At 43.6% G+C, this 12,672-nt stretch overlaps 1 protein-coding gene across 1 annotated transcript in view; it reads right to left on the minus strand.

Moving 5' to 3' along the window:
* Positions 1 to 1,206: 1,206 nt before the first annotated feature.
* The window catches only part of LOC143299846 (uncharacterized), an 81,404-nt gene continuing 69,938 nt past the window's right edge, over positions 1,207 to 12,672 (minus strand). The window contains exon 4 of the mRNA XM_076613340.1: positions 1,207 to 1,571. Coding sequence (XP_076469455.1) covers positions 1,207 to 1,571 — 365 coding nt within the window. The remainder of the gene's footprint in view (positions 1,572 to 12,672) is intronic.

Consider the following 12,672-nt stretch of genomic DNA (forward strand, 5'->3'; position numbering starts at 1 on the left):
ATGGTGACGTTGATTTCGCTGATTAAAAAAATGCAATGCTATGAGGAAGAAGTGCAAACCTTTTTTTTTTTTCTTTTTTTTTTTAAGAGGTAAAAGACGTGCTGATTTGTAAGCTCTGTCTTGAGTTTGAAGTGTAGTCACTACTTTTGTGTACCTTTCAATGGTGACACTGATTTTGCAAATTAAAAATAATGCAATGCCACTAGAAAGAAGTCCATATAAATTAAAAAATAATAAAAAATGTAACAAACATTCTGACCTGTAAGCTCTGTCTTGAGTTTGAAGTGCAGTCAATACTTTCGTATACCTTTAAATGGTGACACTAATTTTGCTAATAAAAACAGAAAGAAAAAAAAAACGGAATACCATGAGGAAGAAGCCCAAATAAAATAAAATCAAAAATTAAAAAATGGTAACAGACATCCTGACCTGTAAGCTCTGTCTTATCTCAATGAGGTGACAGCCCCTCACTGACATCCCGACCTGTAAGCTGTGTCTTATCTCAATGAGGTGACAGCCCCTCACTGACATCCCGACCTGTAAGCTGTGTCTTATCTCAATGAGGTGACAGCCCCTCACTGACATCCCGACCTGTAAGCTGTGTCTTATCTCAATGAGGTGACAGCCCCTCACTGACATCCCGACCTGTAAGCTGTGTCTTATCTCAATGAGGTCACAGCCCTTCAATGATGAGTGTATTCATCAGCAGCAATCAATGGTGTTAGAAATGTTCTCGATAAAAGTGTTGGAGTGTGAGTTTGTGCAATATTCTGAACTTTTCACGTGATGCTGGCTTTACACGCTGTTGTATTTGGTATCCTCCACACCCGAAAATAGGATGAGATCAAAGGATTAATAAGACTTGTGTGTACATGTGCATGCATTGGTGTGTGTGTGTGTGGGTGTGTGTGTACGTGTGTGTGTGTGTGTATGTGTGTGTGTGAAAGCGTGTATGCCAGTATGAGCATGCATGTGTGTGAGTGCTTGTGTGTGTGTGTGTGTGTGTGTGTGTGTGTGTGTGTGTGTGTGTGTGTGAGTGTATGAATGCGCACATGTGTGTGTGTGTGTGGGGGGGGGGGGGGTAAAAGTGTTGCTGCATGGACGCTAGCTAACAACTGCATCAGTTTGGGTTGTTTTTCCATTTTTCTTTTGATTAAAACCTCTCCCCCCACGCCCCCCACTCCACCCCCACGCCCCCATTTCCCTCTACACCCCAGCTCCTCCACCAACATGATCAGGCAGGGCCTGCAAACTGCTGGTCAGGTCGCTCAACAACTGTGGCCATGACGATGGCACCGATGACATGGGGTCAAGAGGGGACCACACAGAGGTCACCACCGCTGACGGGCCCCCGTGACCCTCGGATTTCCCCCCATCACCCCCAGCTTCCATCGCCTGTTGCTGCTGCTGCTGCTGCTGCTGCTCCCCGCCCCTCATGGAGTTAATCTTGTCGCGGTATCGCTTGGCCGCCGCTCGATTCTGCCGCTTCTTTCTCTCATGCCGGGCCCGGTCCATCTTCAGTCGCTGCCACGTCAGACTGGTTCTGCCCCGGTAGAAGCAGTCCCTCCACACTGCAAGACAACACAGCATCAGATGCAACAGGTTTTACTGCCGTTCAGGGGGGGCGGGGGGTCTCCAGAAACTTTTTTTGTTGTTGTTTTTTCTTTTTTTCTTTTTTTTTTTTTGGTCAGTCACCCTTTGGGAGACATTTCCTGCAAAATGCACTGGACCTAATAAAATGACTAAGAGGAATTCACAACAAAATGTGGCTATATAAATGTTTTATTCCACACACAATAAAAATCCAGTCATGAAAGAAGTTATATATGTGTGGCAGTGTTTAAATCCTTTAGTAACAAAAGGCCATCCAGCATAATTTTTTTGTTTGTTTTTTGTTGTTGTTTTTTGCTTTTGTTCTGCAGTGAGAGAGAGACAGAGACAGAGAGACAGAGAGAGACAGAGCGAGGGAGAGAGACAGAGAGAGTGAGCCTCCGTGATACAGTCATTTCCCTCCCTACTTTGGTGTCAGCCATGCAACTGGTTCCTGTGCTACAGCAGGCAGAAAGGACAGGATAGAAAGGGTGGAAACCTCAACAGCTATCTGCCAGATAATAATGAACTGAAAATAACAAACTAAAAAAAAAAATTCTTAAAAGGCAGTAACTTGGTCCCTTCCTCTCCTCCAACCTGCCTTCCGTACACTGGACCCGTCCTCTGCTGAACCGAGATAAGAGTGGCCTGATTTTGAAGTGTGATTTCTATTTTTGTGTGTGCTGTAAGTGATTTTGCTGGATACTACAATGCAAACCAGAAAGGAAGTCCAAAAACTGAGCAGTGACTGACATCCTGACCTGTAAACTCTTGTCTCATCTCAGAGAGGTAACAGCCCTTCACTGACATCCTGACCTGTAAACTCTTGTCTCATCTCAGATAGCTGAGAGCCCTTCACTGACATCCTGACCTGTAAGCTCTTGTCTAATCTCAGAGAGGTGACAGCCCTTCACTGACATCCTGACCTGTAAGCTCTTGTCTCATCTCAGATAGCTGACAGCCCTTCACTGACATCATGACCTGTAAGCTCTTGTCTCATCTCAGAGAGGTGACAGCCCTTCACTGACATCCTGACCTGTAAGCTCTTGTCTCATCTCTGTGAGGTGACAGCCCTTCACTGACATCCTGACCTGTAAACTCTTGTCTCATCTCACATAGCTGACAGCCCTTCACTGACATCCTGACCTGTAAGCTCTTGTCTCATCTCAGATAGCTGACAGCCCTTCACTGACATCCTGACCTGTAAGCTCTTGTCTCATCTCAGATAGCTGACAGCCCTTCACTGACATCCTGACCTGTAAGCTCTTGTCTCATCTCAGAGAGGTGACAGCCCTTCACTGACATCCTGACCTGTAAGCTCTTGTCTCATCTCAGAGAGGTAACAGCCCTTCACTGACATCCTGACCTGTAAGCTCTTGTCTCATCTCAGAGAGGTAACAGCCCTTCACTGACATCCTGACCTGTAAGCTCTTGTCTCATCTCAGAGAGGTAATAGCCCTTCACTGACATCCTGACCTGTTAACTCTTGTGTCATCTCAGAGAGGGAACAGCCCTTCACTGACATCCTGACCTGTAAGCTTTTGTCTAATCTCAGAAAGCTGACATCCCTTCACTGACATTCTGACCTGTAAGCTCTTGTCTAATCTCAGACAGCTGACATCCCTTCACTGACATCCTGACCTGTAAGCTCTTGTCTCATCTCAGTGAGGTGACAGCCGTTCACTGACATCCTGACCTGTAAGCTCTTGTCTCATCTCAGAGAGGTGACAGCCCTTCACTGACATCCTGACCTGTAAGCTCTTGTCTCATCTCAGACAGCTGACATCCCTTCACTGACATCCTGACCTGTAAGCTCTTGTCTCATCTCAGTGAGGTGACAGCCGTTCACTGACATCCTGACCTGTAAGCTCTTGTCTCATCTCAGTGAGGTGACAGCCGTTCACTGACATCCTGACCTGTAAGCTCTTGTCTCATCTCAGATAGCTGACAGCCATTCACTGACATCCTGACCTGTAAGCTCTTGTCTCATCTCAGTGAGGTGACAGCCATTCACTGACATCCTGACCTGTAAGCTCTTGTCTCATCTCAGATAGCTGACAGCCCTTCACTGACATCCTGACCTGTAAGCTCTTGTCTCATCTCAGATAGCTGACAGCCCTTCACTGACATCCTGACCTGTTAACTCTTGTGTCATCTCAGAGAGGGAACAGCCCTTCACTGACATCCTGACCTGTAAGCTCTTGTCTAATCTCAGACAGCTGACATCCCTTCACTGACATCCTGACCTGTAAGCTCTTGTCTCATCTCAGACAGCTGACAGTCCCTTCACTGACATCCTGACCTGTAAGCTCTTGTCTCATCTCGGACAGCTGACAGCCCTTCACTGACATCCTGACCTGTAAGCTCTTGTCTCATCTCAGACAGCTGACAGCCCTTCACTGACATCCTGACCTGTAAGCTCTTGTCTCATCTCAGACAGCAGACAGCCATTCACTGACATCCTGACCTGTAAGTTCTTGTCTCATCTCAGATAGGTGACAGCCCTTCACTGACATCATGACCTGTAAGCTCTTGTCTCATCTCAGACAGCTGACAGCCCTTCACTGACATCCTGACCTGTAAGCTCTTGTCTCATCTCAGACAGCTGACGGCCCTTCACTGACATCCTGACCTGTAAACTCTTGTCTCATCTCAGAGAGGTGACAGCCCTTCACTGACATCCTGACTTGTAAGCTCTTGTCTCACCTCAGACAGCTGACGGCCCTTCACTGACATCCTGACCTGTAAACTCTTGTCTCACCTCAGACAGCTGACGGCCCTTCACTGACATCCTGACCTGTAAACTCTTGTCTCATCTCAGAGAGGTGACGGCCCTTCACTGAAGAGCATACTCATCAGCAGCAGTCATAGGGCTTAATGAATCACGCCACACACTGTCCGTCAACGTCTAAAGGGGGTTAACTCTGGATCAACACTTTTTAATGATGGTTGTTACAGGGCATAATCTCTAATCTTTCAGAAAACAACTGGGGGTAACCATTTTGATCTCTGCCATACACCCTGACCTGAATGTACTCAACACCAGATGGACTTTCGATTCTTCACTGGGTCAATTAAAATCAATCATACTAACACTGAAAACCTTCAAATGTTTTTATTCAATTATTCAAAACTATTTGGGGGGGCGGAGGTGGGGATGAGGGAGGGGATGGGTGGTGGATGGGCTGGGGGGCAGGGAGGGGGGGGGGGGGCTAAAAAGAAGACACAAATCAGATTGTCAAATTGGCAACATATTTTGCTCTTCACAAGCACTAACACATCATTCTAACTAGGTTGCACACCCTGACACAGACAATGATACACACAGGCATGCACTCGTATTATTGCAAAAAAAAAAAAAAAAAAAAAAAAAAACCAGTTCTGTCACAGCAAGTAAGCCTATTTCACCGTGAAAAATCACTTTACATTGTCGGTCTGTTGGGTACCCATTTCCTAAATGGATGTGAATGTTTGAATGTGCAGTTACATTGTATGGAATACACAGATTTTTTTTCCCCACTGCTGCCTTTCATTCCCTACCCTCTTCTGCATGATGTACTTTATATCACTGGCAGAACTTCTGATGTGTCATACTAAACTCAGATACCATTTTGAATACTGTGCAGGTCTACAATTTCCCAGATAGATTTTTGTTATCCTGGTGCCAGTTGCATTGCTTGGTTCTAACTTTTTGACAGTTACACATGACTAAATGCCCACGTTGACCGAACTACGCCATTGGTCAGTTCCATACTACACACAGTTAGTAGCGGGTTACGACCACACTACGCTCTTCCATCCGAGCAATGCAACTGGCTCCTGGTTACAAGTAGTTTTTTTGTTTTTGTTTTTTTTTTGTGTGTTTTTTTTAATGGGAAGCAACTAAAAAGAAAGTGAGGGAGACAAAATAATGTCCTCTACACCGGGCGAATGTCTGGGTAATTTTTCAGGATGAGACAGCCTATGTAGTTAATGTTTCAAGCAGGAGTCAAAGCCTGCAGACTGATCCAGGAATGCTACACCACATCTGCCTGAAAGAAACAGGGGGTGATGTGGAGAAGGGGTGGGCGGGAGATGCCTGCTCTACGCATAAACACAGTGCACTGGTCAGTCTACCCTGATAAAGTGACAGGTCTGTGTTACTGTTTAAGCGCTTCCCGTTGGAAATTCAGCTCCAATGAATGCTCTCTGTCTGTCTGTCTCTCTCTCTCTCTCTCTCTCACACACACACACACACACACACACACACACACACAGGCCATGAAGTTGAACATGTGTCAGTTGACATGTGTAGTACTGTGTCAGCATGCCTCATCATTTCTCAACATCCTTCGTGCTTCCTGCGTACTCAAAGACTTCATCATCAGCGTCTCTGTTCACAAACATGACAGGACTTAAGACTTACTGGTTCCCCTGTTGAATTTATTGCATCTGTTCTGTGTAACATTTTCAAATAAAACACTGTTATAACCAAACAAGCGTCCTTTCAAACTTGGCAGTACAGAAACCTCAGTCCATTCTGGTACACTGCAGCAGTCCAAAATCTTCAGTGATGGCGCCAAGAGCCTAAATGGCTCCGAGTACTTTTCCATGAGCGAAAGAACATGTACAGCTCTTCTGACCTTCCGTCACTGAAAGTGGGAGACCATACACAGACTTGTATTCAAGGCCACTAAGCGAGACACAGACACAGACTTGCATTCAAGTCCTTGGAGCCAGACACAGACTTGCATTCAAGTCCTTGGAGCCAGACAAAGACTTGCATTCAAGTCCTTGGAGGCGGACACAGATTGCTATTCAGGTCCACAGGGCACAGGCTGTTGCAGTGATGACTGAAAATGGAAGGTGGAGATAAAACAAGACAGAGCAGAGCATCCACTCTTTGCCATCAGAGCCACACAGCAGATCTTGATGCCTGGTCTCCCTTTGTGAACTCTGTCACACACCCTGTCCAGAAGACGTCATGGTATGATGACACTCCCTGTCTAGAAGACGTCATGGTATGGTGACACTCCCTGTCTAGAAGACATCATGGTATGGTGACACTCCCTGTCTAGAAGACGTCATGGTATGATGACACTCCCTGTCCAGAAGACGTCATGGTATGGTGACACTCCCTGTCTAGAAGACGTCATGGTATGATGACACTCCCTGTCTAGAAGACGTCATGGTATGGTGACACTCCCTGTCTAGAAGACGTCATGGTATGATGACACTCCCTGTCCAGAAGACGTCATGGCATGATGACACTCCCTGTCCAGAAGACGTCATGGTATGATGACATTCCCTGTCCAGAAGACATCATGGCATGATGACTCTCCCTGTCCATAAGACTTCATGGTATGATGACACTCCCTGTCCAGAAGACGTCATGGTATGGTGACACTCCCTGTCCAGAAGACGTCATGGTATGATGACACTCCCTGTCCAGAAGACTTCATGGTATAATGACACTCCCTGTCCAGAAGACTAACACTCCCTGTCCAGAAGATTTCATGGTATGATGACACTCCCTGTCCAGAAGACTTCATGGTATGATGACACTCCCTGTCCAGAAGACTTCATGGTATGATGACACTCCCTGTCCAGAAGACGTCATGGCATGATGACACTCCCTGTCCAAAAGACGTCACGGCATCATGATGACACTCCCTGTCCAGAAGACGTCATGGCATGATGACACTCCCTGTCCAGAAGACGTCATGATATGAGGACACTTCCTGTCCAGAAGATGTCATGGCATGATGATAACACTCCCTGTCCAGAAGAAGTCATGGCATGATGATGACATTCCCTGTCCAGAAGACTTAACAGTATGATGACACTCCCTGTCCAGAAGACTTCATGGCATGATGACACTCCCTGTCCAGAAGACTTCATGGTATGATGACACTCCCTACCCAGAAGACGTCATGGCATGATGACACACCCTGTCCAGAAGACGTCATGGTATGATGACACTCCCTACCCAGAAGACGTCATGGCATGATGACACTCCGTGCCCAAAAGACTTAACAGTATGATGACACTCCCTGTCCAGAGGACTTCATGGTATGATGACACTCCCTGTCCAGAAGACGTCACATTATGATGACACTCCCTGTCCAGAAGACGTCATTGTATGACACTCCCTGCCCAGAAGACTTCATGGTATGATGAGTAGACTTCATGGTATGATGACACCCCCTGTCCAGAAGGCATGACTCCCCCCTTGTTCAGAAAACTTAACAGCATGGCACTCCCCTTTCCAGAAGACTTCATTGCAATGTAACACTTCCCTGTCCAGAAGACTTAACGGCACCCGACGTCAGTATGGGTTTGGCTCCCCGCCCTCCGTCACGAATGCCGCCCTCTCCCTCATCAGTCTCTCCCTGTATCTACGAGCCTCCTCCCTGTTGCGCTGCTTGCGACGCTCGTGACGGAGTGGGTCTCGCTTGAGTCGTTCCCACACAGCACGGTGCTTCGATGACGTCTGTCGGAAGTTGCCCAGGGCTCTGTGAGGGGGTAGGGAGGAGGACGATGACGACGACGACAATGATGTCAACGGCACTGGCCACCCTGAAAGACAGGAATCAAGGCAGCTGGTCACTTCCATGCTGTGTCTGTCTGCTTTCGGGCCAACCTTCATTTTTCCTTATGTGTGTATCTTCAATCATCAAAAACAGATTAAAAAAAAAAAAAATTATAACAAGGTCTGGAACTGGTCTGAATGATGCAGAACCTGTCATGTTGCCAATATGACTGTTGTGAGGAAAAAGCGTTTCTTTATTTTCTTTATTTTCCAGAGTTCTTTCTGAGGAGCAAGCATTCCTTATTTTCCAGAGTTCTACCAGAACGGAAGTGGTGTGGGAGAGACAAACGGAGAGACCGAGGGACAGACCACACAAGGGGCAGGCAACCAATGAAAAACAGGAGGGACAGTTTAGAAAGAAGTATGGGAAAGAGATGCCATGAGAAACAGAAAACATGAAGTATGGGAAAGACATGCCATGAGAAAACAGGAAAAGGACAGATAAGAAAGAAGTATGGGAAAGAGATGCCATCAATCAGGAGAAGACCAGAAGCGTGGGAAAGAGATGCCATCAATCAGGAGAAGACAAGAAGCGTGGGAAAGAGATGCCATCAATCAGGAGAAGACAAGAAGTATGGGAAAGAGATGCCATCAATCAGGAGAAGACAAGAAGTATGAGAAAGAGATGCCATCAATCAGGAGAAGACAACCAGCGTGGGAAAGAGATGCCATCAATCAGGAGAAGACAACCAGCGTGGGAAAGAGATGCCATCAATCAGGAGAAGACAACCAGCGTGGGAAAGAGATGCCAAGAAAAACAGGAGAAGACAGGTTAGAAAGAAGTATGGAAAAGAGACACAAATGAAAAAGAAAGAAAAAAGAAGACAGATTATAATGAACCATGGGAAAGAGATGCAAATGAAAAACAGGGCAGATTGGAAAGAAGTATGGGAAAGAAAGGCCAAACAACTCACAGCTCAGAGGGGGTGTGTTGCTTAATTCCCACAAAGCGTTATTCACATAGCCTAAAACTATACCCACTGGGGAAAATAAAGTTTTTCAGCTTAATTCCCTGTGTATGTTTCCACCTTCATATTCATTGCAAAGCTTCAAAAGCATAACAAACCCAAGACAAAACATCAACTTACACAATAACTGTTTCCACCCCTGTAGTTTCTTGTAATTTTGTCATTCTTTGTGGTGGGTCCAGCTACCACATCACAACATGCCATGGACTGACTGGATCATGTATGAGATGCACCTTGTACACCGAGTGTTCCCGTCCATTTTGAATAAGGCAGCATGTGGGTCAGTGCACAGGGGTTGGGAGTGTGTGTGTGTGTGTGTGTGTGTGTGTGTGTGTGTGTGTGTGTGTGTGTGTGTGCATGATAGTGCATGTGTGTGTGCACGAGTGCATGTGTGCGTGTACGTGTATTCAGAGATGCGATTCTTTCGTGTGCTGATTAACAGCAATGTAAATTATTGACCACACTTTTGTATGGAGACAAAGAGGTACTAATTGCATTTACTGCTCACACTGTCAGAAATAGTTTCCAGCTGTTTCTATGACTGCTGTTGTTCTACAGTTTCTCTCTCACCTCTAACATTAAATCCCACAACTTGAATGGCACTTGAAAAGTGGCTTTAATTTTCAAATAACTGCAAGGGACTAAATTCAAGAAAATGGTAAATAAATGATGATAAGTACAGAAATTTTGACAAATAAATGATGATGAATGAATAAATAAATAAATGATAATACACAATAATGAATGAATGATTAAACAGATAAATGGTAGTAAATAACTATCATGAATAAATAAATAATTATAATGAATACATGAATAAATGAATGACAAATAAGTAAATGATTACTGGAGAAAAAATAAGCTTTGTAAATGCGAGCTGACAAAACTATTTTCTATAAAACAGCACTCACATAAACAGCTTCCCTCACCTCCCACACTACAAGGTATGTGCAAACATGCACTGACTCACCAGTGGTTCATGCTGATTTCCCATTCTCACCCCTCTTCACACACAAACAAACTACTTGCATAAATGCATGTACACACATTCACATTTGAAGTACCCATGCACTTTCTCTCCCTGTGTGTGTGTGTGTGTGTGTAATTTACTTGTCAAGACAACCAAATTGAGTTTATCAACACAAAGTGGTAACAACGTTCAGAACGGTAAGGAATTTTCTGTTTTCAGTCTTTGAACATATTATTTTTTCCTTTTTACATGCTGTGTGTGTGTGTGTGTGTGTGTGTGTGTGTGTGTGTGTTTGTGAGCATGTGAATGCACATGTGTGAGCACAAGCGTGCGTGCGTGCGTGTGTGTGAGCATCCTCCAAATTTTACATTTTAAGGGCAGTCAGAAATGACAGAGTTGTCCCATTTTAATCACCATTATATTAACATGTGATCAAACACTCTCTCTCTCTCCCTTCATCTCTCTACACACCTCAGTTACTTCTCTCACATGGCACACACACGGTCTGCCCAACACTGTTTCCTTTATTGTGTAGATTTGAGTGACCATCCCTCGCTTGGTTGAAGCAAGGGACATGGCTAAGTTGACCGTTTCTGACTGTGACAATCAAACTGTACGACACTTGTGAATGGGTCGCCCACATTCTGAACATTACTTTTTTTTTCTTTTATTAATTTCACAACCAAACTGTCAATGACGTGCTGGTGGGTTCACGGCACTGTAAACATTTTTTCACTGTAACATCTAAAATGGTAAAAATTTTTAATAATAATAATTTGTTGACAGGTCACTGCACTGCGAACATTTACAAATGTAACAATCTGACTGTACAAGACTAATCTGACGACAGGTCACTGTGAACCTTTATAACTGTAACAATCCAGCTGTACAAGACTAATCTGTCAACAGTTCACTGCACTGTGAACATTTATAACTGTACAAGACTAATCTGTCAACAGTTCATTGCAATGTGAACATTTATAACTGTAACAATCCAACTGTACAAGAAGACTAATCTGTCGACAGTTCACTGCACTGTCGCCTGTTGTGGTGTTGGGTCACCAATGATCTGACGTCCATACACAAGATGTCCTTTTGATCACAGATCTTCCCTCAACCAGGCATGAAAACAGCTGACAACTATATATATATATAAAATAAAAAAATTAAAAAAAACCCACAAGAGAGGCAAGGCCTTCAAGACTCACTTGTGATACATTTAAAAAATATTTTTTTAAATCTAATCGTTAAAATGTGTTCTGTATTTGTTATTATAAAGCTTCGCGTTTTTAAAAGAAAAAGAAAAAGAAAAAAAAGTCCTAACCAGATTCAAACCCAGCGTGTCCAGGTTGTAGAAGAAACTGCCTTACCAATTACACTATCGTGGCTCCTTAACTGACGTTCTAAAATTTAACATTTGAACATACTTTTTTAAAGGGCGATAAATCAATTGCGGTATTCGCAGTGAGAACGCTGTTTAAATCATATTATTCTGGTGTATCTTGGGCATTCAAAAAATCTTTAAGGGCAATAAAAAAAATAAATAAATAAATAAAAAAATTCTTTTTAATGGCTATCGCCACAATCACACTGCAACATTTAGCCGTTTTCACTAGATGTAGACAGATGTACAAGTTTAGTTACACCCGCCAGGAATGTAGTACGACACGGTCGATTCAATTTCTCTTTTATGTTCATTCTAGTTTTATAGTTTTAAAGTTGATATGAAAATTTAGTATTTTGTTAAACTAATAACATGTAGAGCCAAGTACTTCTAAACGTCGTAAGAAGTGAAAAGGACTTCATTTTGAGAAAAGTCAAGACTGGAAATTTTTTCGTTTCATTGTGATCAGTTCAAGGGTATTAACTCGCATGGTTTACAATTTTTAACTGTGAATTCCGACTGATTCTGTGGATATTTTTATGGCAGTTTGGGGCATAATCCAGTAAGTGATGAGGCGTTCACAAATCTTTCTCTGAATAAATATTTAACGGTCTCCTCCAACTTTCCATCACATGTTATCCTGTATTGTCCATTGAATATAGGACTGAACGGGCAGGTCAACAACTTGAAACAAAATGGCGTTGTTCGCGTTCGCGAAGAATATGAGCACGCGCTCTGAATGTGTATAAATATGTGTACGCAACTGATTTTTGCCCATGACCTTCAGGGCTCAGCCAACAGATCTGTAAAGTCCACTCGTCATATTGATTTTAGTATTTTCCAAAAAAGACCACTTGGGCGAATGAACATAGTGAAAGCCCTGTACACTGAGAGTAAAACACACAAGCTTTTTATGTATTGAGTATAATTTCAAAATGTAATGTTTCAGATGAGAAAGATCAGTTTAAAGCAAATTAAGTCTCCTGGCATTAATTACAGAGTAATTTCCCTTTTTTACTATCTGCACCAAAACGTTTGCAAAATAAATAAAACTTCCATGCTTAGCGAAAGAAGTTCCTGTTTGAACAAAAAATGATAATAATGACTGCTCTTGTTGTTGGGTCGAATATCAAAGTGCCAAGCTTAGAGATTAGAAAAAATATAACAGTAAATGCAGTTTGCATATAAT

The sequence above is a fragment of the Babylonia areolata genome, chromosome 2 (assembly GCF_041734735.1).
Source record: "Babylonia areolata isolate BAREFJ2019XMU chromosome 2, ASM4173473v1, whole genome shotgun sequence".
NCBI lineage: Eukaryota > Metazoa > Mollusca > Gastropoda > Neogastropoda > Buccinidae > Babylonia > Babylonia areolata.